At 51.3% G+C, this 25,623-nt stretch overlaps 2 protein-coding genes across 3 annotated transcripts; one reads left to right on the forward strand and one right to left on the reverse strand.

Moving 5' to 3' along the window:
* Positions 1-250: 250 nt before the first annotated feature.
* Positions 251-4,504, reverse strand: SMIM33 (small integral membrane protein 33). The gene is made up of 2 exons (XM_064388382.1): positions 3,793-4,504; positions 251-3,347 (listed from the first exon to the last, which is right to left on the reverse strand). The coding sequence occupies exon 2, from the start codon at positions 3,329-3,331 to the stop codon at positions 2,948-2,950; it is 384 nt and encodes a 127-aa protein (XP_064244452.1). The 5' UTR covers positions 3,332-3,347; positions 3,793-4,504; the 3' UTR covers positions 251-2,947.
* A 1,571-nt stretch (positions 4,505-6,075) lies between these two features.
* On the forward strand, positions 6,076-24,266 carry ECSCR (endothelial cell surface expressed chemotaxis and apoptosis regulator). Of its 2 annotated transcripts, XM_064387453.1 has the most exons (11): positions 6,081-6,231; positions 15,273-15,314; positions 15,829-15,879; positions 17,261-17,377; positions 17,848-17,901; positions 19,751-19,819; positions 20,353-20,451; positions 21,214-21,312; positions 21,862-21,898; positions 23,006-23,105; positions 23,632-24,266. In XM_064387453.1, the coding sequence occupies exons 1-11, from the start codon at positions 6,180-6,182 to the stop codon at positions 23,638-23,640; spliced, it is 729 nt and encodes a 242-aa protein (XP_064243523.1). In that variant the 5' UTR covers positions 6,081-6,179; the 3' UTR covers positions 23,641-24,266. The 2 variants fall into 2 exon arrangements, with proteins under 2 accessions (XP_064243522.1, XP_064243523.1); XM_064387452.1 differs by lacking the exon at positions 23,632-24,266 and having other exon boundaries at positions 6,076-6,231; positions 23,006-23,605.
* The last annotated feature ends 1,357 nt before the right edge of the window (positions 24,267-25,623 follow it).

A 25,623-nucleotide genomic window follows, 5' to 3' on the forward strand; every position in this document is an offset into this window, starting at 1 on the left:
GGGACGATAAGGAGAGTTATTGTTGCTCCGTGCTCATAAAAGAATTATTATTAAGGAGGGGAAGAAAGTCGTAAGTGAAGTAAATTGGGCCAGGCTGGGTGTTTGAATAGACAGGAATAATGTTATGGTAATGTCATGCACGGCTCTGCTGCTCCAGGACCCTGACGTGTTTTATAAAGCTGGTGCTACAAAAAGCAATTCTGTGAGCAGAGAGAGGGAGAGCTGGCCAAAGAGAAACGAGGAGAAGCTGTAAAAATTATATTTTATTGTGTGGGAGAAAGCAATGAGTTGAGATCTAACCCTTGATGTCCTTCTGGAGGAGAAAGCTGGCAGCATATTGTCACTCACTTGTATGATTTAATTTGCTATTCTCAGTCTTACAGTAATTTCTTTCCTGTGCTCCAAAAGCTTGTATCTACATTTCTGTTTGCAAATGAAACACATGGAAGAACTCCCCAAGGCTGGGGCTTCAGAGCTGGATTTTCCCAGAGTGCAGGGGGCTGCTGACAGGATGGGGCAGGGGGCACCCAGCAGCACCACCTTCCACTGCCACTTTGATTTGATTTTAGTTTGACAGCCCAAAACACCTGAACAACAGCCCGGGGTGGGCTCCCTGTGCTGCACAGGGTAAGTGATGGATCCGGGCCCCAGCACGCTGTGACATCAATCAGACCTTTACGAGTCCCCAGCGGCTGCAAATCAATAAGTGCCAGCAATAATTACCCATTTTGTCTTTCTCTTTATTAATATTTAGACGTTTTTAATCTTTTCTCTCTAAACATGACGTTTCCCTGCTGTGGGTGTCCTTCAGAGGGAGCTGCCAGAAAAGTTCCTGTTCCTCTAATTACAGGCTTTGTGTTGGATGGAGCTGCTCCCTGAGCAGGAATGACACAGCCACCAAAGCTGGGGACAGCCCTGCTGCCTCAGCCAGGGCAGGTGACACTGGCTGATGTCCCCAGGAGGAGGGTGCAGCCTCTCTGGGTGTCACAGTGCAGATCTTGTGATGGTCACAAGGGGCTTTCTCCAGCTCTTGGTGGGGGTGACCACAGCCCACAGATGTCATTTAAAGAGATCATGGAATGGTTTTGGTTGGAAAGGACCTTTAATCCCATCCAGTGCCAGCCCCTGCCATGGCAGGGACACCTTCCACTGTCCCAGGCTGTTCCAAGCCTGCCCTTGGGCACTGCCAGGGATCCAGAGGCAGCCACAGCTGCTCTGGGCACCCTGTGCCAGGGCCTGCCCACCTCACAGAAAGGATTTCTTAATTAGGAGAAGTCCTTAGAGGTGATTATCTTTTCAGGGGTGCCGTTAGGGATACACATTGCAAACAAAGCCCTCTTTTGACATGGAAAGGGGAGCAAGACTCCAAGATTTTCAATGGAAATGACAGCCCTTATCTCCTCTAACACGGTGTGAGAGAGCTGATAATGCCCTATCAGCCCTGGAAAACAAATGGGAACAAATTCAAAAAAAAAAAAACAACCCTCCCAAAAAGTAATATAAATTATGTTTGTTGTGGAGACAAAAGGTTTCCAGCAAGTCCAGGTTTAAAGCAAGAAAAGAGATGTAAATAAGTGAGAGGAGGGATCCTGAAGCATCTGGCATGTTGGGAATACCTCCAGCACCTGGAGGAGCAGGTAAAGCCATCTCTTGTCCACCTGTGCCCGCAGGGATCTGTGCCAGGGATCTGAGGGCAGACACAGACCTGGCTTTTCCAGCATGGGAGAGGTGGAAACTGTATCCTGATTTCTGGGGCTGTCCAGCAGAATGAATCCTCGAGGGAATGTCAGAGGCTGCTCCCTCCCCAGGCACTGCAGACACTGAGGTCCTGTGCCGACCACAGGAGGAGAAGCTGGGACTGCAGAGATCCCAGGCCTGCAGCAGCAGAGACCCCAGGGCTGAACAGGGACCGTGCTCCGACAGCCCCAGGAGCCTGCAGGGCTCCGGTTTCACCTCTCCTCATCCCTCTGTGCCACCTCTACAAGGTTCTCCCCAGGGTGACAGAGCCACCTCAACACCACCCCACTGAGGGTGACAGTGCCAACCCCACCATCGTTCCCTCCCTGGGTCAGCACTCAGGGATGGGCACAGAGAGATGACCACAGGGAGGGTGGCCTCAGGTCTCCCCATCCCTTTGCACAGAGATGCTGCAGGCTCTGCCCAGAGTCACAAGAGCTTCCTCTCCGGTGCCAGCACCTCCAGATGTTCAGCCAGCTGTGATGTGCCATTATCACCTCTTGCCTCTGCTGTGTCACCGCTCTTCTCTCACCCACCTCCACTGGGGACAGGACACGTGTCACTGGCTCCACCCAGCACGGAATCAGGAGCTGCATCCTCTGCCCTCCTCTCCTCTGGCTGTTTGCCCGAAGGGCTGGGGGGCTGGCAGGGGCAGGATCATGTTCCAACCCTCCAGTGTGGGAAAAGGGGCTGTGGCATGAGGCAAAGAGGGGCTGGAAGCTCCTCTGTGCCATATAAACATGTAACGAGGACACCGTGAGTGTGGAAACATCTTTCACTGGAAAACAATTCCAGATGATGCAACTTCCAGCTACTGCCAGGGGAACGAGCACAGCCCCAGAGCTCCCCAGCTGGGGCAAGGACCAAGGCAGCTCTGCTGGCCACTCCCAGGCAGTGTGGGACAGGTAAAACCAGGACAGGTAAAACCAGAGGAGATGCTAAAGCTGTCCCACATAGGCTGAGCCAGCCCCAGAGCCCAGGCTGGGACCCAGCTCCTGCCTGGGGACAGTGACACCCCAAGCTGTACTTTTGGGGTCTGGAGATGGGTCTTGAACCTCCTGAATGAGCATTCCTGGGGCCAGACACGGGTCTGGGGAGGTGCAGCCTCTGTGTGTGGGCAGCAGCGAGTCCCGGGATACCCGAACACCCCATCCCAGCTTTTCCGGTGGGACGCGTCCCTCGAGCCCTGCCCAGGCGGCCCCAGGCCGTGTCACAGGTAGGTGATCTCGATGACATTGGGCTCAGCACTCCCGTGGGGAAGGTGGTGGCTGCAGGAGCAGTGGCAGGTCACTCCAGCCGAGCCCATCTTCCCGTGGGCCTCCAGGCGCCTCCAGTCCGTGAGGAGCACGCTGTCCATGTGCTGGGCCATGGGCTCGTGGTGCAGCGTGACCTGCACCGTGCGCAGCTGGGGCCCGTAGTGCACCACCAGCACGATGAACACGGCCAGCAGCACGAAGAGCACCACGATCACCGAGATCACCGGCAGCGCGTCCGACTTCTTGGTCACGCTCTTGACGATGGAGACGGGAGTGAAGGCGGCCACGTCCTGGGGCTCGGGCTGTCTCAGCTGGCTGCCGGGCACCGAGGCGTTCATGGCTCAGCGGGGTGACCTGGCACGGGGACACGGGCGGTGACCACCGAGCTGAGCCCGTCCCTGTCCTCATCTCATGCCCCCGAGCCCGCAGCTCCTGCCTGCACGTGCAGCTGCCAGGGAATGGGACGATCCCGTGAGTGTCCCCTCCCTCGGGCTCGCAGCACCGGGGAAGTTTTGGTGGTGAAGTCTGGGGCTTGCAGGATGGGGCAATCCCCGCATCCTCCCGTCCTGGGTGCCTTTGGGCACTACACCTGGCTCTTGTGGGGAGCCCTCTGCCCGTCCCCCTCCACCCCCAGCCTCACGGAGCTGATCCAGGAACAAACCCCACGGGAACCTCCCTGGGGGACCCAACCCCATCAGACGTCTCTCGCAAGAGACAAGAGCCCGTGGAGCCAGCACGGGTGGGAGCAGAGGACAATGGGAGAGGAAGGAAGGAGAGCCCTGCCAGCCCCACGGGGTACCTGGGCGTCCCTGCTGCCTGGCAATCATCATCTCCGGCGGCGGGGCTGGGAAGCAGCCGGCGGGGCGAGCAGCACGAGCCGCGGGCTGGCTCTCCGGGGAAGGTGCAGCCGGCCTCACCTCGGAAGTTGCCACGTCACGGCCCGGCCCCGCCGGGCTCCCGGGGCACCGCGGAGCGCCCGCTCATCCCGTCCGTGCCGCTGCCACATCAGCGCCGCGACCCTCCTGTCCCCGCGGCGCGACAAGGGCCCCTTTGTCTGGGGAGAGGCACCCTCCTCCCCCTGCGGCTGCAGGAAACCTCCCGGCTAACACCGGCGGGGCGTGAAAATTGAATGAGGTGAAGGAATGGGTGTAAAAAATCCCCTTGGGCCTGTAAGCTGTTTGCACAGCCCGGCACACGCACGCTGGGTGTCCTGTCCCCAGGGATGGCACAGCCCCGGGGACGATGGTTCCTGCCGGGGGTCTGTGAGCTGTTTGTCCTGTCCCCAGGGATGGCACAGCCCCGGCGATGATGGTTCCTGCCGGGGGTCCCGCTGCTGCAGAATTTGCCCATTTGCCCGCACGGCTGTGGGGTGAGTCCATCGGGAGCTCTGGGTGCTTTGGGCCTCCAGTGCAATGGTTGGACTCAATGATTTTGGAGGCTTTTCCAACCTAAAGGGTTGTGTGAGCTGCTGGGGGTCACAGGCAGGAGCCAGAGCCAGGTCAGGGCTGGCACATCCCTCCCCTCACATTGTCCCCACCCTGCACACAGGTACATCCCCCTGGCCCAGGGGTGCCGTGTGTCACACCCTCTGCCCAGCAGTGACATTGAGCACATCGCAGAGCAGAAAATATGGACCTCTCAGAGCTTCAGCCATTACAAAACGCATCTTCCCATCCTTCCACCCCAAAACACCACTGCTCTTACCTGCAGGCTCTCAGCAGACAGGCTGGAGTGAATATTTGGGCTCTGTCCTTCCTGCACGTGGGAAGGACACGGTGGGAAATGCCTTTTCCCATCCAGCCGAGCATCCAGAAGAGATTCAACTGCGTGTGAGCTTCTGGGTATTTGCACTCATTTCAGGATCCAGTAAAACCTTAATCTACAGCATAATCTCTGAGCGTCACATCTGTGCAAGGGACAAAAGGATGGGGGGGCTGCTGGCAGGGGGTGTGTGCCAGCAAGGCTGCTGTGGAGGCCAGCACCCTTGGGCCTGGTGGTTTTCCTGGGGGGTTGGAGGGGTTGGAAGAGACCCTTGGAATATGGGGAGCTGTGCCATGCATGGGGGATGATTCCCACCAGTGCTGCTGCTGTCTGCCAGCTGTGGGAGCAAGGCTCCTGCTGACAGCATAGGAACCCTTGATGCTCTCCATGCAGCGAAGGAGAATCTCCTTGGCCTTTGGCTGAGGCTCTGTGGCTTTGGGGGGCTGTGGGAGGCGGCTGGACAAGCCCCTCAGACCAGCAGACAGAATCCTCTGGCTGTGCATCCTGAACACCCACACAGACCCCCCAAGAAGGACACAGGGGCCTTTCCTAGGTGAGGACACCTAGGAACACCACTGACACCCAGCACAGGATAACCCAGAACCTCTGGGGTTCACACACACTGTGACATGCAGGACCTGCACAGAGCAGCACAACACAAGGTCAGGGCCAAGAAACCGAATACCTGAGCCCCTGGGGCTGGATGGGGGCAGAACCAGAACCAGTTTCCCAGTTCCTGCCCTTCTCCAGGAACTGGGAATAGGGTAGGTCCAAGGCTAGTATGTGCTGTGTGTCCTGCAGGGAGGGAGGCTGTGCTGCCAGAAGAGGAGCATCCCAAAGCCACCATCCCAAAGCCACCATGCCAAGGCCACCATCCCAAGGCCACCATGCCAAAGCTGGCACGTCCCAGTGCCCAGACTCGCTAGAGCTGCCCAGGGAGGCACAGGGTACAGGCAGGCCCAGCTGCTTAGCCACCCTGGCCCCACAAGGAGCAGTTATCCCTAAATTCCTCACGGATGTGTAAGAAACCTCCACTCAGGTGCTGGGGAGGCTCCTCCAGCAGCTCTTACCCCAGGGAGGCTGATGTGGGGGGGATGGGACCTGGGGCACATGGCACCACACACAAAACGCCTCCCAAAACACCCCGGCACCGTAGGGAAGGCGCTGAGGCCGAGCAGGGCATCGCTCCGAGCGGGACCGAGCCCCGGCAAAGCTCGGCGAGGTTTCCTCTGCCGCCGGTGAGCGATGTCTCACATCCTCCCCGGCCATAATGGGCTGAAAAACACAGTTCCCCTGTGGATTGAGCCCGTTTCCTCCTATTCTTTAACAGGAAGCTGTGTGAGAGTCAGCCCAGGCGGGCGAATCGCTGCTCGCGGTCCCTCCCGGGATGGCCAGAGGCTCCGCGAGCCGCAGAGCAGCGCGGAGATGCCGCTCGCGTCCCTCCATCCTCTGCTCTGGCTCCTCCTGCTGCTCCCAGGTGAGCTGCTCCGCACCCGGCGAGCAGAGGCGCTGCCGGACGGGGGGATTTGGGGGGCCCGGGTCCGGGGGGGCTCCAAAGGCAACCGGGCAGAGGCCGGGAGCTGCCACGGGAAAGCTCAGCCTTGCAGCTCAGCGGGGGCAGCAGTCGGGCTGCCGGGGAAAACGTGGCTTTGTCAGGTTTGCAGGCTTTATTTGGCACTGCTGGAATACAAGGATTTGTTTGCTGATTAATGAAAGGAGTGCTTCTGCCGAGGTGTTTGGAGTAAGTGACTTTTGTCAAGAAATAGTCAAGGAGGAATGTTTCAATGTACAGGGCATTGTTTTCCTCAAAAATACTTTTTATTTGCACTTTTTGCTCTCATTAGTATCAATACAAAGCCCACGTGCAAGGCTCGTGCAGAGCACATCTTGTCCTTGCTGTAATAATTCTGCTGCTTTGGGGTAATTATTCTTTAACTTCTCTTTCCCATCTGAGTCGAGGTGTGGGATGAAGGAGCTGGTTTCCTGCTCCAAAGGATGACAGGTTGCTTTTCCCTGCATTGTCAGGCCCCTCTTCCCTTGCTGACACCTGTAGTAGCTGGGAGCTGGAATAGATTCAAAGGAATATAAAATAATGTGTCTCCAACTCTGAGGTTTTATCATTAAACCATAGAAGCCGCCTCGGGTTACAGCCACTGTGCTGGTAATAATGGGATTTTTAAAAGGCAGAGAATCATAGAATGGTTTGTGTTGGAAGGGAAAGATCATCTCGTTCTGCAGAATATAGAAAGCAATTCAGTTTGTAGCTGTATAATTCCAAGAAATAAGAGCACATGGACTGGAAATTTTCTCTCTTTATTAGAGGCCAACACTGCTGAGGGGGGATTTGTGCCTGGGATCAGAGCAAGGATCACACCAAGGGGCTTTGAGCACCTTGGCCACCGTGTGACACTCCTTAATGCCCACCCAGAGCACTGCTTTTCCTTTTAAAACTGCTCAGAAGGGCTTTTATGGGGCAGCAATGGCACAGAGGGGGTCAGGCCCCTTCCCTGGCTGGGCTGCACAATGCCAAGGTCCATGGAGTGGGAATCCCAGAAGCACTGCCCAAAATCCCAGGATTCCAGCTTCCAGGAGCACCTAGTGCTGCAGCACAGGTGGAAGGGATGCCACCCTCCATCCTTCAGTCTCGACAGCATCACTCTGTCCCCTCAAAGCCACCTGTCTAAAATCAGGGGCAGAGACTGTCCCCCTCCATGGTCACAGCACTGTCACACCTCTCCCACCAAACCGGCCTTCCCTGGAATGTCCTGCCTCCCTCTTCTGCACTGATCCAACAGCCCCAACATGGCTTTTTAATTTCATTTTCAATTTTACAGCAAGTCCCAAAGGTGGTGCAGCCCCTGGGGGAAGCTTCTGCACAAGGCAAAGCAGCAGCTTAGGAGAGAGGCTCCATGGTGCCACTGGTTTCCTGGCACACCAGCAGCTGAAAAAGGGAATTAGGGGCTCTGGAACAAGGCTCCCTGCCCTGGGGGAGATGGATGTAACCTTGAGGAGACACAGAATCAGCTTAGGCTGGACACTAACACCTGCCTGCTCCCACACAGGCCTTTCTTGCTTTTGCTTGGTGCAGATTCAGTATTTTATTATTTTATCATTTCCTAAATTAAATTTCTCCATTCTCATGGTTATTTCTGAAGGGAGGTTCAGATAAGGGAAGTTCAAACTGTTATTTTGAAATTGCTGAATTGGGAAGGTGTGGCACATTTCCAATTCGGTTTTCCTTGTCCTAGAAACACTTAGCAGAAAATTTGTCCAAACAAACCTCTTCCTATAGACCCTTTCCATTACAATGGGCAGGCGTTTTCCAGACAAAAGGTTTCCACTGAAAAAATGCCTCCTCAAAGCTGATGAAAACCCCAGCAGGATTTCCCACTGTTGTTGTTCCATCCACTGCTCTCCTTATCTGTGCCACAGCCTGTGGATGGATAATGCCACGAGAAATGTGGTATTTCAAAAGCGGATGTGTTTTGAGATATATTTTTGATATAATCAAAAAGATGGGGTGCATCTAAAGGACCAGCACCTGGATTCCAGACTTGCATCCTCAAACCAGGGCATCCTAAAGCAGATTTCTCAGCCAAGGGCGAGGCCAGCCCAGCCCTGAGGCAGTGAACAAGGAAGAGAAAGCAGGAGGTGGTTTGGAGAAATGTTTGCTCACACAACAAACTACTCCCTTCGGTAACATGAAACCCCTCGGTGACTCTGCAGATCTGAAGCAGCAGTTTCCAGGAATTCTGTCCCATTTACAATAGGTGAGTCAACAACAGGTGTCCTTGCAGGAGGTGGTGTCCCAAAGCCAGGAACGTTCCTGCTGGGAAGCCAGGCTGGAGAAGGGAGCTGGGGCTTCTGCAGCACCAGCAAAGTCCCAGCTGGGAGCTCTCCTGGCCCCAGTTCCCGGAGGAGCCCACCCAGCACAACCCAGCCACCTCAAAGGGGAGCAGCTCCCATGTGAGTCCAGAGCAGGCACCAGGATGGTCAGAGAGATGGAGCCCCTCTGCCATGGAGCCAGGCTGGGAGAGCTGGGGGTGCTCACCTGGAGCAGAAAAGGCTCCAGGGAGAGCTCAGAGCCCCTGCCAGGGCCTAAAGGGGCTCCAGGGGAGCTGGAGAGGGACTGAGGACAATGGATGGAGGGGCAGGACAAGGGGGAATGTCCTTAAACTGAAGGAGGGCAGCTCTGCAGGTGGGGTCTCACCCAAGTAGGGCAGAGGGTCAGAATCCCCCCTGCCCCTCTGCCCACACTGTGGGGATATGAGATGTGGGGGATACGTGAAGAGTTAGGAAATGTGGGAGCAAAACCTGGGTAATTCACCCAAAATCTGGACTCAGCTGAATTGTCAGGCCAAGATGCTTTACCTGGCCTGTAGCAGTTGCTGCTGTGAGACTGGAACCTCTTCCAGGCAGGGTTATTCTTCAAGTGCTCCCCTTGACACTTGAGACACTCAAGAAAAGCAGGTGGAAAGAACAGGAATTCTGAGAAGTCCCTTAGCCACCAACCCAGCCACTTTCACACCTTGTCTAGTGAACCAGCCCCAGCAGATCACATTTCTGCTTGGTGGTTAATAAACATCACAGAGCAGCACTCAAATAAACCTGGGGAATCCCAGAATCACTGGATAGAATAATCAGTTTGGGAAGCAACTTGGAAAGTCTCCTCTGTAAAGTGCTTTGAGCTCTGCTAATCTGTAATATTATTAAAAAACTGTAGGTAGGCAAAAAGCACAGGCTGGGCTATGGGTCCCATCAAGGCTGGGTTGGTGGTGCCCCCATTTTTCAATTGCACTGGGCATGGAGTGATTTCCCCTCCAAAATCCCAGACCCAGCTCCAAACCTGAGGAGCAGCATGGCCAGGAGAAGGACAGGACCCACACCACCAGGAGCAAACCCAGAGCTCTAAAATAAGCAGGGCAGGAGGAAAATGGAACCAGTGAGCAGTGGGGAGGGTGATGGAGCAGCAGCCTGGTAGAGCAGGGGTGGTGCAGCCAGGAGAAAAGCCAGGCTGCTTTTCCTTCCAGGAACAATCCCTTCACATGGAAAAAACAGCCTTGGGCAGCACAGGGGTGCAGCAGAGCTGCTCCGTGCTCACAGCTTCCCCACATTGTTTGTCTCCCGGGTTGTTTCTACATCCAAGTGGGTTTTAATTGCCTCCCACTAAGATCTGCTTCCAGACTGGCTCACCAGAGAGGAGCAGGGAATGTGGTGCTTGGAGAGGATGCCCAGGCCCAGCCCTTGAGGACAGGCAGAGGAAGGCAACGATTAATTTTAATTGCTGATGAGATCCGGGATTAATTCCCGGCTTTCTAAACTTTCCATAACACTTTGACTGAGTCATTATAATTCAGAACAACTTGGCAGCCAGTTGCCAACCCCCCCATTCCATTTGGGAATTAGGCACTTGAACACTTCTGGGGATCTGGCTCTAATTTGGGCTGTCAGTTATCCACCCTGCAGAACAACACTTTTCCTCTCTCCTCCACAATTCCCACCCAACCTGTTCTGCTGTGAGACCCTCAAGGCAGAGACACCTTATTTAGGCACTTAATAAAATAGGACCTAGGCTTTGGCAGGACTCTCTGCTTTCCAGGTGTCCTAAAAGAGGGTTTCTTTCCATATGGAAGTCCTAAGAATTGGGTGTCACTTACTGCTGCGGTGTTTCACCCAGGAAACAGCTGCACCTGTGTTAAGTGGTTGGGGTTTTTTTGTCTTGGGTCATCTGACAGAAGTGCCGATATCTGAGTTGCAAAGCCTATTTTTAGCTTGCTGGATCTCTTTTCTGAAAGCATTTTCAAGCTCAGGGTGACACGAAGGTGCAGCCCTGCCCCGTGGGCTCTGCAGGTGGGACATCCCCCAGAATTGCCAGGGAAGGGATGAGCCCAGGGTTCCTTGTCACTGGGAATAGATGTTCCCTCCCCATCAGCAGTTCTGAGCGGACAGGAGCAGTCGTGACTCTACACCAGTGCCAGAGGTCCTCCCCAGTGACTCCAGCCCTCCATGAACACAGGCTGGACACCTGAGCCTGATCTAAACCCTGCTGAAACCTTTCCAATAGCTGGCTCAGGTCTCTATATGATGCCCTGGCAAAGTTTGGGGGTTTAAAGTAGTCCCTCTCTTTGCTCAGCAGCTGGAAAAACCATGCTTTAAATGTCTACAATTGCCAAAAATAATACCAAAGCAGAAATACCTAAAATTCACCTGTCTTTTGGTTGACATCACCCTCTTTGTGCTGAGAAGTGAGAGGGGTGAGCTGCTGGCTTTGGGAGTGTCTCAGCTGCCATGAGAAAAGGCTCCAGGTCAGTCTCGGCACACCTAACCCCACAGAAAAACAACTGCCAAAACCAGAAATCCAAAATTCTCCTGTTTACCCTTTGGAAAAATTAACAGGAAAGCAGCGAGAGCGAAGCGCAGCTGCAGCCCCGACGTGCTCCTGTGCAGCCCCGCAGTTCCTCTGGCTAACTGGGACTTTCCCATGACAGCACGAGCACAAAGCCGTATTTCCCATCGTAAATCCCTCAGCCAGCTCCCAGTCTCCACCCAGGACTGCACAATCCAGCTGTAAATCCTTTGCACCCAAACACGCAACGAACTCCTTGGCAGTGCTTGCCCTTGTGGAAGGGCTTTGATGTTTATTGCAATTCCAGCTGCGCCAGCCGTGTCCTGATTATTGCTGGGAGCTGTTTCTACAGCCAGGGCTCTGCATGCTGGCAGCAGCTCTGGAGGGAATGGTTTCCAACTCCATGATCCCCCGGGATATCTGCAGGGAGCTGTGACACGTGGCGCGTTGTGTTCACGCCATCCTGCAGCCCAGCCCCACAACGGGAGCTTGGTCTCATCCTGCCTTGCACAGATCCACCCTGCTCCTGTGGGACCGGGGATGCTGAGCACCCTCCCCAGAAGAAAACACCCAATAGAACAGGGCTTTTGCTTATTTGAGTTGGAAGGGAAGGCACAACAAGCAGCAGTGGCCAGAATCCGGAGCCAGGCCTCCTGCACTTTGAGATGAAGTGTGGATGTGTTTAGAGAAGGCCGGGCCGTTTATTCCGGAGCAGAATGCCAGAAGGGATCTCCAGCCCTCAGCCTCTCCAGAGCAGGGCAAGCATAGCCCAGCCACAGGAACTCTGAGAACTGAGCAGTGGGAAAAAACCTGCTTTTTCATCTTTTTTACAATAACCACAAGGTTTAAGTTTGCAGAGAACTTCAGAAAGTCTCCAGTGTGACCCTCAGTGACAGGATGAGCTGCAGTGAAGAAAATGTTGAGTATAACAATTTCCTCCTGTCCAAGAGATGCTGGATCTGGCCCGTGGATGGTCCCATCAGGGATGGCAGAGCAGAGCAGTATCACTTCTCTCACCCTCAGCTTCCTCCCATCCCCAGAGGCTCTGTTCAAGCTCTCAGATTTCTCCTCATCTGCACCTTTGGTGTAATAAATGTCCAGCTGAGCACCTTCCTTTCCCCTTTTCCTTTAGCAAAGGCTGAGTGCAGACAGCATCTCTTTCTCCAGTGATTCTGGGTGCTTCCACCATGTCCATGAAAAAGTACCTGGGAGCATTTCCATAAGTGTGCCACAGTTACTTCTCCCCTCAGGAAAACTTGGCAATGGGTCTTGCAAGGGAATTTTGGAGAAAGGGGAGCTGTGTGAGTATATTGGCCCCCAGGACAATTTCAGCGCTTTATTTTTTGTGCTGAATGTAGAGAGTATCTTAAGGCATTTGCAAACCAATGTCCAGAATCATCCCCCTTCCTCAAAAGAAACATCTCTACTTCTTGAGGAAGGGCAAACATGTGCTAAAACTTTTTTTTTCCCCCCATTATATTAATTTATTTGGTAGGTGATGGTACAGCTGCCCACAACCCTGTCTCTTACTGCCCTGATGCCTTGTGCAGGCTGGCCTAGAGCAGAGACTGGACAGAGTTAAACAATAAAGTAGGGATTTATTAGGAGGCCTCCATGGATCCACCTTGGGCAGCACAAGAGCCCAGCCAGGGCTGCACCCCAGGTGAACCAAAATGGTCACAAAATGCACGACCGGTCATGGGGTCTCTCCTTTTTATGAGTTCTGATCCATTTGCATATTGGAGTTAATTGTCCAATTACAGCTCCAGCCCATGCAGTCCCATCCTGCTTGTTTTTCTCTCTTCAGTCCACAGAAGATGTTTCTGCTCTTGGGCCTGGGATTTGGATCATTTGTCCCTGGTCCCAGCTAGAGAAGGAATTGTTTTGTCTCCCTGCTCTGTGAAGAGAGCTCACCATCCGTAATGTGAAGCCCAGACCAACACACTAAAGCAGCACAGAACATGAAAAATATAAAAGCTAAAACCTGAGTCATCATCCTTATGCTCCTTTAAGTTGCTCTTCAAAATCTCCAGGGAAGATATCCCATAAATTCTCCATCACAATCACTCCTAGCACCTCACTAGGCCTTTGCTAAGACAGGTTCTTATTTCCCAGCCTCCCTTTTCCTTGCCGTACATAAAGGTCCTTAGTTCCTGATCCTGCTCCAAATGGAGTCAGAAAATCAACCAGACCTTTCCTCTCTGTGTGATTAAAGACCTGATCCTGTCTCCTCTTTCATGGATTGAACAGGACATTTTCCCCAGCCTGCTGCCCAGTAAATTAGAAGAGAAAAGGTCTGAAAAGTCCAGTCTGATTTTCACAGCCAAGCCATGTCTGGGAATAAACCACATTTTATTATGTATTCACCATGGTTTACACACTTCCTGTCTGGCTGGGATCATTGTCATAAAGCCTCAGACACAAAAACAATTACGGCTCCAGAGCAATTCCATGAGGAAAATGAGATCAATCAGGAACTCCGTACACCCAGAGGGTGCTGAGGGTGAGCTCTGAGCCAGACCCACACTCAGTGCTCAGGGTCTCCTTCCAGACACCCCTCCCTGCCCAGGCCTTCAGCCTCCCAGGCACCAGCAGCTCATGGAAACCCCCCCAGAGTTCATCTACACCACCCTTACCGCTCCTGGCATCAAATCCTGGAATCACAGAGTGGTTTGGGATGGGAAGGACCCTAAAACTCATCTCATTCCACCCCTTGCTATGAGCAAGGGCACCTTCCACTAGCCCAGAGTGCTCCAATCCCTGTTCAGCCTGCCCTTGGACACTCCAGGGATCCAGGGGCAGCCACAGCTTCTCTGGGCATCCTGTGCCAGGGCCTCCACACCCTCCCAGGGAGAATTTCCCTCCAGGAGAGCAGGTTCTGGCTGAAAATGGGCACTGCTGTGCCCTGGCTGGAGCTGCCCTGGCTGGACCCTCCCCTGCACCCCCTGCAAAGGCACTGCTCCCACCACAGAGCCCTGAGGCATCATTACGGGACAGCATGCTGGAAGGATTCAACTTTCCCTGCTGTCCCTTTCTGCCCAAATCCGTTTTCTCCCATGGGACTCTGGTGAGATGGATCACCAGAGCAGTCAGATTCAGCTGCTTTCTGTACCTGTAGTGTCATTTCTGCTGTTACACTTAACCATGGAGAGCACCAGGGTCACCAGCAATAACCATTTGAAAATCCCAATTAGGAGGTACATTGCAGCAATGACAGACTCAAAGTCACCTTCACAAAGTTAAACAGCTGGGTTGGATTTTGAGCATTTAAAGTGTATTTATATTTTTCAGGTCTTGTCCTAGAGTGTGGGACATTTCTTTCTCCCATTTTCAAGGGCAGCATTTTTAATTACCATCTCATCTAACCCTTGGGGTTGGACTAGATGACCTTGAAAATTCCCTTCCAAACTAAAATACTCTGCTCTGTGACTCCATAAGCACAGGACCCGGGGAGCTGGGGCTTACAGGAAAATATCACAGATGCTGAGAGTAGGAAATGTGAGGGATTGAGGCAGAGATGCTTTGCCATGAATCCAAAAGAAAAGCAAACAAATAAACCAGACAAAGCACTCTTTCACTTGAGGAACTGGGGACCCAGTGAACACCTGCAGCCTTGTAGGGACCTGCAGGACTATACAGGGAAGGCAGCTCCTGAAGGCTGCAGCTCCCTCCAGACTCACAGCCCTGGGCTTCAGTTTCCCAGGACATGCAGGATAGGAAGGAGAACAGTCCCATCAGCTCCTGGAAGCCTTTACAAACCTCATCCATCCATTCCTTAAGGTCTCAAGGGAACAAAGTGTTCAGATGTGTGTCTCACCTCTGAAGAGCTCCAGAACACAGGTCACACACCCTGCTGTGCCAGGGCTGGGCTGAGGCAAACAGCTCACGGGGAGGGAATGACCCCATGGATTTCTGTGGCCCCCCAAAGGGGAGGAGGACATTTATCCTGGCTGGATAAACTCCACTACTAATTTACTCAGAGCCTGACAGTTTTACACTCAGTAAAACTTCTTTGCTACTATTCCTCTGCTAATGCTTTTGGGGCAATCCCGTATTTCCAAGTCATTCTGACATAAGATGAGGAAAACCCAAACCCCACAAGGAACAAGAACAGCAGTGTGTTAGTGACCACCACAGATCAGCACCACTCACCCTCTGCTCTTTCCTTTCAGGTTCCACAGCTCCCACAAACTCCTCCACCCCCGCTGGAACAGGTACCTCTGCTTGTCATGTGCTTTATGTGCCTGTTTGGATGTGGATGCGCATGGAAATGGGGGATGCAAATTTGGGGAGAAGCCCCAGATGGGACCCTGATTCCAAACTCCCATCTGTTGAGGGATCTTCTCCAGGATCCTGCCTCTGCCTACCCCATCCATCAGCAGTCATCCCCAGACCTCCAGGGGACATGGAGGGCACTGTGCCCCAGGGGCTGACCTGGCTTGGCTCCCTTTTGTCCAGAAGGGTGACCGAGGCTGTGTTCCAGGAAGCCTGGGGAAAGCAGAGGGATCCTGCCTCCTCGTTGCTCCCTGTTCCCTAGCAGCAGTGGATCGATGGAGCTGCTCCCTACAGCCACACCAGGGACAAACCCTCTCCTCATCATCTCTTGTTCCCCTCACCCTTTCTGCTCTCGTTGGCTACCATGGCCCCTTTCTGGCCCATCCTCCAACCCTCCCTGTGGGATCCCACCAGCCTGGAAATGTCACCTCCGTGTCTCTGCTTGTGTTCCAGGTCCATCCCAACCAACAACACCCAGCCCTGAAGCCAAGAACCACGACTCAGGTAATGCTCAGCTGGAGATTGGCCTGGGGACATCCCAGTGGGGAACTGCTCTGAGCTCACTCCAGCTGGGCCACGCCGCAGTAACTGGGGCTGTGCAGAGCACAGTGGTGAGGAGGAAGGAGATTTGGTGGTGTCAGGGCTTCTGATCCTGCCAACTCACCCCACAGGGATCAAGGCACAGGTGTGAGCAAAACCAGGGGCAAAAATATCACTAAATTGAACAGGGAGAATGATATGATCATCCAGTGGAATCCCAGAATGGTCTGAGTTGGAAGAGACCTTAAAGCTCATCCCATTCCCCATGGGCAGGAACACCTTCCACTATCCCAGGTTGTCCAAGTCCTGTCCAAGCTGGCTGACCTTTAAGATCTTCCAACACAAGCCTTCCTATAATTTTTGATATCTACAGAAAACCAATCACAAAAGAAATTATCTCTCCAGCTTCATGTCTGTTAATGTCCATTTGGATCTTTGGAGACAGATCTCTTCCTGCTATGTTTCAGGAAAAAAAAATAAATAATCTAAGCATAGCTACCCTTCCAGGAGGATCCCAAAAATATCAAGGAATAAGATCTCAAAAAGACCTCTGCTTCAGCTTCCAAGCCTCCCAAAAAAACCCAAAAAAACACAAAAAACCACAAACAAACAAACAAACAAACAAAAAACCCACCAAAAACAAAACAAAACAAAAAAAACCACCTTAAAGTTAATCCTAAATTCTCATATTTCACTGAAACATTTGGATAAAGGGGAAAAAAAACCCACCACACTAACCTTAAAACCATTTCACCATTTTCTCAATTTATTGTGAAGCCAAGAGCAGTCTAGACAAGGAAGTTCCCTATAAATTCCCAGCTTGTGATCCACTGTTCCTTGCAGAGGGATTATTGAAAGCTTTTCCCCTCACATCTTGCTCTGGATCAGGGGCAGTTTGGAGCAGGCTGAGGCACAGCCTCCAGACCACTTCAAGAGCTGAATTATTTGTGCTTGGAGACTCTCAGTGAGATGAAAGGTGGAAGCTGGCATTTCAGAGCACAAGGAAATGATCACAGGGTGCCTGGCAGCTCCAGGCAGGTCAAGTGTCTGGTGACAAAAACACCTTCACTTTTCACAGCAGGGAAAGAAGCAGTGGCAAACCCTGACTTTCTCCATGTGTTTGCTGAGCTCTGCCAGCTCAGCATCTCCTCACAGTGAAAAGAGCAAAAGGAAATTCCAAAGTACAAGAGCTCCTTGACTCTGAGCAGGATGAAGGCTATTTCCATGCTTTCCCTAGCAGATGATTCCTAACTGTCGAGGACTTTGAGGGCTCTGCAATAGCTGTGCCCTCTCCAAGCTGTTTCTGAGCTGAACCTTTTGAAGTAACACCACAATTTCCCTACAGAGCCATCAGTAAAATCAACACCACTGACCAACCTGAGCCTCACCACTGTGGGCCAAACTACTACAGCCAAGCCCTCCCCCACTACTACAACAACCCTGACAGCAACAACTGAGCGAGGTAAGGATGGAAAACTCAAATATTTGCTCAGGCAGGACCTGTTTGTGCCTCCCTCCTTATTCAAGCCAAACTGCAGGTTTCAGAATTTTGGGCCTAGTCCACACTGTGCTGGTTATTCAGCAATTCTGCAAATATTGAATTTCTTAGAGTTTTTTTTTGCTGAAAAAGCAGCTCATTCCAGCTGCCCAGAAGGACACAGCCAGGCCAAGCTCATATCTGAAAATCCAGATCATGCTTTATCAAATATTGGAGCAGCTCTGGTCTCCCCAGGCTCCCTCCCCCAAGCTCACCCATCAGGTACACTCTGAGCTGACTCCACACCTGGCTAACTGGGCTTCCTGATGTCTGTCTGGAGGGAAAGTAGCATGCAAATAAAGATTTTTACTCCATGGACACCCAGCAGCTCTCCAGAGTGGAATTTGCAGTGGCTTCCCAAGTTAATTGTCCTTTCCCATGTTTTCTTTATCTAGATGATACGTCCAGTGGAAACAGAAGCACGGCAGCTCCTTCTTCAGCACCTCGAGGTACTTTGTCCTTTTACAGACTAACAATAAGATCACAAAATTTGATGGCAATCGATGGCATAGGTTCTCTAAGCATGAGTCTTTTTTGGGGGTTGAGCCATCCAAAATCACATCTGGTGTCTTTATAAGCAGTGATAAAACATGAGATGAATTCTCTTAACATCCTCTGCTGGGATGAACTTGAGCAACTGAACAACGAGTCTCTGTTTAGCAGAGGGGAGCCCTTTTAAAATATTTTAAAATAAATGTAATTTTGCTTTTGACAGTTTGCTTTACCCAACTTGTAAAGTGCAACTTTGCTTTACCCAAAATATAAGTACAAATTAGAGAATTCAGTAAGAGTTTTTTCAGAATAAGGGCAGAATCCAAGTGACTGGAAGACTTAATTCTGACAGCTGAGCTGACTCTCCATTAAAAATGCAGCCCCAAAAATCTGCAACGGTCAAGAAACTGCTCTGCCTCTGCAAGTACCTCTCAGATGTCTAACACAAGCAAGGTGAGGAAGCCATGGTCAGCTGTGCACACACAGATGCCCACCCAGCACAGCTGTGCCCAGCTAAGCCAGGAGCCCTTTGCTCAGAGCAGATTGCTGTTCATTCCAGCCCTGATTTACCACTGAGAAGGTCCACACATCTTTGAATAAAGATGCTGATGCTTCCAGAAGCCAGGTCTCCCATTGTGTGAGACCAAACATTTCCCAGGGATGGGGTATCTGTGCCAGGCTCAGCAAACCACAGCTTCTGCCTGTGGCCAGAAGAAGAATTTCAGAATTAAACAAAGAATTTGATGAGTGGGCAAAAAATTGTACAGCAGCAGACCCTGCTTCTCCAGACTGTTCTGCTCCTTGTGACTTCTGAAACAGCTGAAGTTATTATTTCATGCCTTTTCCCTTTTTTCTTCTGGCTTTTGGCAAAATGCCATTCCAAAGCAGAGATGTCTCTGTGGGACAGGACCTGGGTTCAGCTGTTCCCCAGGCAGTGCCAGGAGCTGTGCACACCCCTCCAGGCACCACATCCCCTTGGCCAGCGCTGCAGCTGGGAACCTGGGCATGGAAAGCAGGGAAGAAGATCCTGCTTGACCTACAGATGATCTTGTGAAGCTCTGAAGTATCACTTTGAGTCTCCTGACAGGAACTGTAGCTGCTCATTAAGGTTGATGCAGGCACTGGCTGTTCAACAACAGCCTGGAGGCAGCAAAGGATGTTTTTTCTCTGTACAAGTAAAACACACGGCTGGATTTATATTTCCTTGCACAGGCACTGGAACCAGCTGTCATGAACCAAGCAGCTTCACACAAGCCAGTTTATCCCACTGAAAGCTGGAGTCCTTGCTTGGACAAACCTCTGTGCTGCCACAGCTAGACTACATATGGTGTACAAGTTAGCCTAACTCAAACAGGTTTAATTACTTCTAGATAACCCAGCACAGCAAATCCACTCACTTTAAGTCCAGGGACAATCCACACCCACATTCTGCAATACTTTTTCCCCTAATCAGACTTTATTTTAAAGTCTCAATGTTTATGACCTACAGCACATCTATAACTTTCCCAGCTCAGCCTTCCAACCTTGCCTTGCTGTTTCTGCCCCAAACCTGTACCTTGGACTGCAGACCCTAAAGAGTTCACAAAAGGGTATTTGAATTTTGGTTCCCTAGGTTTCCATTTGGACAAGGAAAACTGGATAAAGTATGTTTGGTGGGAAGCTTTTAGTATGGAGTTGGGAGTATAAATTCTAGGTTTCCTCAGATATCACTGGCACTACTGTGAATCCATTTTCCTCTCCATTAATTCCTTTGGTTCTTGAATGTTACTGGAAGTCAAGACTCACATTTTGTGTCTCCCTATGCAGGTCAGGATCCCATGAGGAATGAGAGCACCACAACATCAGCGACTCAAGGTGCTTCCTCCTCACAGAGAGGTGATTCCTGCTCCATATTTTATGTTCCTCTGCACAGTCAGCAGCAAGGCCATCACACAGCTGTCTTCAAGGCAGCATGGACACCAAGGATTTCCTGAGGGGTGATGAACATCCCATCCAGCCCTTGAAAAGCCTGTAAAGCTCTGCAGGAACAGCACTTCAGGGCAACCTCTTGAGCCTAGGAGCAGCAGGAAAGGTGCCATTATGGCAACAGGTTGTGAAAGCAGGAAGGCTGGACAAATTCCTTCCTCAAACACAGTGCCAGTGTTGACTTTGACCTTTCCCCACTGGCGTCCCAGAAGGAAGCCCTGTGGGTGCTTTCAGCTTGTCCATAAAAGGGGCCCCACCAAGGCAATGATTCCACACAGGTCTTGCTCACTTTGCTGTTAATACTGATGGGCCTGACCAGGATCCAAACTTGGTCTCTTCAGTGAAGTGCAAGTGAAAGTTAGGGCCCCTAGCATTGCTAGGAAACCTCTTCCCAGCCGTGGAAGAATGACTATTATGTAAATCTACCTTTCTGCCCTCTGTAGGCACCTCAAAACCCATCACCCCAACACCCAACTCCTCCAGCCAATTGCCCGAGCCCACCCCGACAGACGAGAAATCACCGCTGACAGTGGCAGCTTTTGGTAAGGTCTTGTGCCACCTGGGGGGAGGAGGGGGTTCTCTTTCACCAGGTGTCCTGGTTTAGGACAGTTTTGGGAGAAAAAATGCTGGTTTGGATACCCAACTTCATGAGGCCCTGGCACAGGGTGCCCAGAGAAGCTGTGGCCCAGTGCCCCAGGCCAGGTTGGACACTGGGGCTGGGAGCAGCCTGGGACAGTGGGAGGTGTCCCTGCCATGGCAGGGGTGGGATGGGATGAGCTTTAAGGTCCTTCCCAACCCAAAGCATTCCAGGATTCCAAGTCTGAGGGATTCTTATCAGGACAAATTTCCTGTGCAAAGAATTGTTTGATTTATTGAGGCCTGATGTCAGTATCAAATCTACACTTGATTTAAAGAGTCTAAAGATGGTTTATGGGACAGATAACATCACCCACATCTCTAGCTTGTCTCTCCCTGTTACATTACTTATTTATCTGGCTTTACACACTTTTGGGATAAGATTTACCAAGTGCAGCAGGAACATACGGACTCTTATCAATCCCCAGTGTAATCAGCTGACTTCTGCCTTCCTGGCACTGCCTTACCAATTAATTATTTATTGATTAAGTATTCATAGAAGCCCTTTGAGGTTAAAACACAGGAGGATAAAGCTATTTGTTCTAACAACTGTTTGCTTCTCTGCCTATTACGAACCATGCTCACATTAATGAAAATATTGATTTCCTAGCCAAGTTTTGATGTCAGAGTCTCTCTGCTGCTCAGACAGTTCTTTCCTCCATCCCCAGGTGTCATCAGCTTTGTCGTTATCCTGATTGTGGTGGTCATCATCCTGGTCAGCGTGGTCAGCCTGAGGTTCAAGTGCAACCACTCCAAGGACTCGGAAGGTATTTGTCTGGGGGAATCTGTGCTTCCTTAATCAACAAGCCACCAGTTTCCATGTGGATCTGGCAATTCCTAAAAGATGCATTTGAAAAGCTTACATCATGGTGGGGAGGTTTGGAAGCCAGACTGGAACATGGATTGAGCAGTCAGGAATGCACTGTGACCCTCTCACTAGAGTCCCAGCCCAGCCTCATCTGGGTGTGGTCTCAAATTTCCTGCAGCTCAAATTCCAAGAGGTGGGCAACTCTTCCGCAAAAATCGTGGAGTTTGACACTTTTTCCTTAGGAATCCCATTTTCCATGAAGCAGTGCCCAGCAGAGGGCAAGACTGCTCTGCAGCAAGGCAAAATCCTTCCTAAAGCCCAGCAGTGCAAGCAGGTCCTACATCCCCTTAGCTGAAAGGTTTTCTCTAATCAACTCCCAAGTATCCCCCACAGTGTCTCCAATCTCATTCAGATTTCATTCCTACCCCTGCATGAAGTAATTCAGAAAAGAGCTGACTTATCTTATGACTTCTCACCTCTACATCACCACCTGCTTTTCTCCCCCCAGACAAACAGAAACCAGGAACCTCCATGGTATCAGAGAGGTAAGGCTGCTCATGCCACCCACATCTACTGAGAGTGCCTGTTTAATCCCAGAGCTAATTTTAGCAAGGAAATTAGTCTGCTTTGGTTATTTCAGGTGGAAGGAAGCTTGTCAAGACATCTTTGAGAGAGTTAGGAAAGCAAAATCAGCTTTGATAACACCTCATGCTCTGATAGACACATAAATAGATTAATATTTGGGGGGCTCATCCCATAGCTGCACTGAGAGAAGCCTCCCCACCTTCCCAAAGCAGGCTGATTATCTTCCTTGGCTAGATAGAGCCTTAAAGTCTAAACTGGAGTTTCTGGATTTCAGAACAGTTTCAGATATCTCCCAAGATGCCCATTACTGTTTCCCAGTGAGAGCAGGACAAAGAGCCCCAGTTCAGAGACTTTTGGGAGAGAAGCATCAAGCAGAGAATGGTCCATCAGAACCCCATGGTCCATCACTGCTATTCCAGAGGAGAGGCTGAATGTGGGAAAACAGCAGGAAATGAGCTGGAAGGGACCAAAACATATTGCTGCTATTTTTCCATCTGATAGTTTCCTAAATCCTGCTTTGGAAAGAGACCAGAGACACAGGGAGCAAAGTCTGTGAGTATTTAGGTGCCAAATTTGCATCAGCTTCAGTGGTCACTAAATACCCTTCACGATCATGATCCAAGAGATCTGAAGCCATTGAGGTAGAACATGCCAGAAAAGAGGACAGTGCCTAAGGTTCCCTGACCCCAAAGTCATCCAGCCTCCACTGGCAAGGAATGCACATCCCAGCCCTCATGGTAGGAAAAAAGGGTAATTCCACCTTCCCAAGCCTTGTGACTCCCTATAGATGGGCCTGAATCAGGACAGCAGCTCAGTGGGTGGTGAAAACCAAACCTGGTGCCCTGCACCAGCCTCAGCCTTTGCCTTGCAAAGAAATTTTGTCCCTGGAGGTGTCCAAAAAACACCTGGACATGGCACTCAGTGCTCTGGTCTGCTTGACCAGGTGCTGATTGCTCAAAGGTTGGACTCTATGATATTGGAGGTCTTTTCCAACCTCAGTGACTCTGTGATTCTGTGGTTCTGTCTCTTGTTTCCCAGAGTAATTAATTATCTCCTTTCCTTGGCAGCTGCTCGGCAGACACGAGCCAGAAGGGGAACAGCATCACTCTGATCTCCATGAAGAACATCAACACCAACAACAGCATGAGCTACCCCCCGTCAGAAAAGGTTTCCCTTTTCAGCCTTGCTTTTTAGGGAATCAGCTGGGGATCATTTCTCTGGCTGGATAAGAGCATGCCTTGAGGTATTTAGTTGCTCTTTTATTCCTTCAGAAATATGACAAAAACCAGCTGCCACCAAACTTCTAAAGGTCCAAACTGCTTCCAGTGAGCCTGGTGAAAAGTTTGAGTGCCCATCTCAGGTTTACCTGGGCTGGCTGAACTCGAGGTGCCAAGTTTACCTCATGTACACAGGTGACATCACTTGTGGCCAGCTGCAAAGCTGGAGGGGTTTGCCATTAAATGGAAAGGTCTGTGAGAAATCGAGGTCTCACCCTCCAGCCCAGCTTATCCACTCCTGCCCCTCAGGTGGTTGAAGCACATCCCCATCAGTGCTCTCAAGTCCATCCCACATGAGGAATTCATATAATTTTCAGTTGTTTTAAAGCTGGGACTGAGTTTGGGAGAACACATTGCTCTAGTGCCTTTGTCAGCCCAGCCAGGCCACTGATGACCACGTTTTTTTCTTTTGGCAGGTGCTATGAAGCCAAGAGCCCAGAGCTTGAAGCTGACATGTGACAACCAGCAGTGGCTTTCTAGGTTCTTTTTATTTTTCCTTCGGGGAAAGAGCAAGGGTGGACTTTATATATAAATTATTATGTCCTTTCTGATCAGTACATTTACAGTAGTGTCCTACATAGCTTCCCCACCTGGGGCCTAAGGGCTTTCTCCAGTTACAGCCTGCCACACTCAGTGGTTGATATCTAACTCTATTTTTGATATGCCTTCAAACACTCAGATAATTCCAGCAGCAAGAAGCACCAAGGCACCATCCACTTCACTAATAAACCTCTGCCTTAGATGAATGGCCTTTATAGTCTGTGCCAGGCAGTCACAGGCTCGTTAATCAGCATAGCCCCACGTGGTGCCAGACCCGTGCTTTGGGACAGCCTGATCCGAAGCTGAAGGCCTGATGGGACTTAAATGCCCAAGTTCTGGGTCAAATCCCAGCATGACTGCTCCAAGCCCCTTATCCCCAGTGCCCTCATTGTCCCCACAGCAGTGGGATGGTCACATCCCCCTACCTCACAGGGCTGTTGTGAGGCCTCGTTAGGCTCTGTCTGTAAAGCGTTTGGAGAGCTGTGAATTAAAGGTGCTGCTGAAATGCAAATTGCCATCTTAAACACTTTATTAATATTGTTATTCATAACAACGGAGCTTCAGGAAGGCAGATCGTTATCTGCCCACGTGCTCAGCTGAAGTGTAAGGAACAAAGACCCTGCACAGATCAGGGTTTATCTCAGTGTAAAATGAATGGCCACAAGCAAAACGCTGAGCTCCTTCAGCTCCTGGAGTGTGGCAGGCCAAGTTTGCCAGGAGAGCTTCCAAGGGAAATATAGGGTGGATATTAGGAAAAAGTTTTTCACAGAAAGGGTGATAAAGTTCTGGAATGGCATGCCCAGGGAGGTGGTGCAGTCACCATCCCTGGATGTGTTTAAAAACAGACTGGATGTGGCACTGGGTGCCAGGGTTTAGTTGAGGTGTTGGGGCTGGGTTGGAACTCGATGATCTTGAAGGTCTCTTCCAACCTGGTGATTCTGCGAATTCTGAGTGGTCTCCACCACTGCTTCCCCAAAGCTTCCTGGGACCAGGAAGAGCAGCATCCCCTTGTGCAATGCCAGAGGCAGCTGTGCTTTGCAGCTGGCAAGGAAATGTTCAGGAAAAAAAAAAAAAGGCAACATTTTCAAAGCTCCTGATAAGAGCCAACATACTTTTAACCTCTGACATCTGCACCGGGTAGTTTAATAAGTTGTTTCTTAATAAATGAAGTTTTTCTGGTAACATTTATGAAAAGTAAAATGTTGTCACTCAGCCAGGCTCCACTAGACTGGTGAGTTTCCTTAACACAGAGTCCCAGATAATTCCCAGTTAGATGGACCCAGACAGCTCCAGTTCCCAGAGACATGTGACTCCACACATCGAGCACAAGAAGTAGATTTTTAGTGAAAGTAAAGCTTTAACAAATCTCCCTGGACCTCTGAGATTCCATAGGATCTTGCCACTCTTTTCCCTCCTTTGACCTCCTTCTTCCCACAGGCCCTTGAGGGTCTTAAAATGAGGGTGGGCAGGTCCTGGCACAGGGTGCCCAGAGCAGCTGTGGCTGCCCCTGGATCCCTGGCAGTGCCCAAGGCCAGGCTGGATAGGCTTGGAGGAGCCTGGGATGGTGGAAGGTGACCCTGGCAGGTGGAATGAGGGGAAACCACCAAGAGCATTAGCAGTGATGGAGGCAACCAGGAAATGTCCTGTAGTGAGGGGCCAGAACAGGACACAGCCCTGCCCGTGAGGTGCCCCAGCAGTGCCAGCACAGGGGACGGGCACTGCCCTGTCCCTGCTGCCACCCCAGGGCTGGCACAGCCCAGCAGCCATCGGCCTCGTGCCCACCTTGGGCTCACGTTCAGCTGCTGTCACCAGCGCCCCCAAACCCTTTCTGAAGCTGTTCCAGAGTGCCCCAAGCAGGGGCCGGGGCT

Source organism: Passer domesticus, chromosome 13 (assembly GCF_036417665.1).
Source record: "Passer domesticus isolate bPasDom1 chromosome 13, bPasDom1.hap1, whole genome shotgun sequence".
Lineage (NCBI taxonomy): Eukaryota > Metazoa > Chordata > Aves > Passeriformes > Passeridae > Passer > Passer domesticus.

Excerpts from the sequence above, each read along its gene's own strand:
- SMIM33 (XM_064388382.1), bottom strand. The coding sequence starts at position 3,331 with ATGAACGCCTCGGTGCCCGGCAGCCAGCTGAGACAGCCCGAGCCCCAG.
- ECSCR (XM_064387452.1), top strand. The coding sequence starts at position 6,180 with ATGCCGCTCGCGTCCCTCCATCCTCTGCTCTGGCTCCTCCTGCTGCTC. Across the intron at positions 15,880-17,260 it reads AGCCAAGAACCACGACTCAG|AGCCATCAGTAAAATCAACA; the intron begins GTAATGCTCAGC and ends ATTTCCCTACAG. Across the intron at positions 19,820-20,352 it reads TGCTTCCTCCTCACAGAGAG|GCACCTCAAAACCCATCACC; the intron begins GTGATTCCTGCT and ends TGCCCTCTGTAG.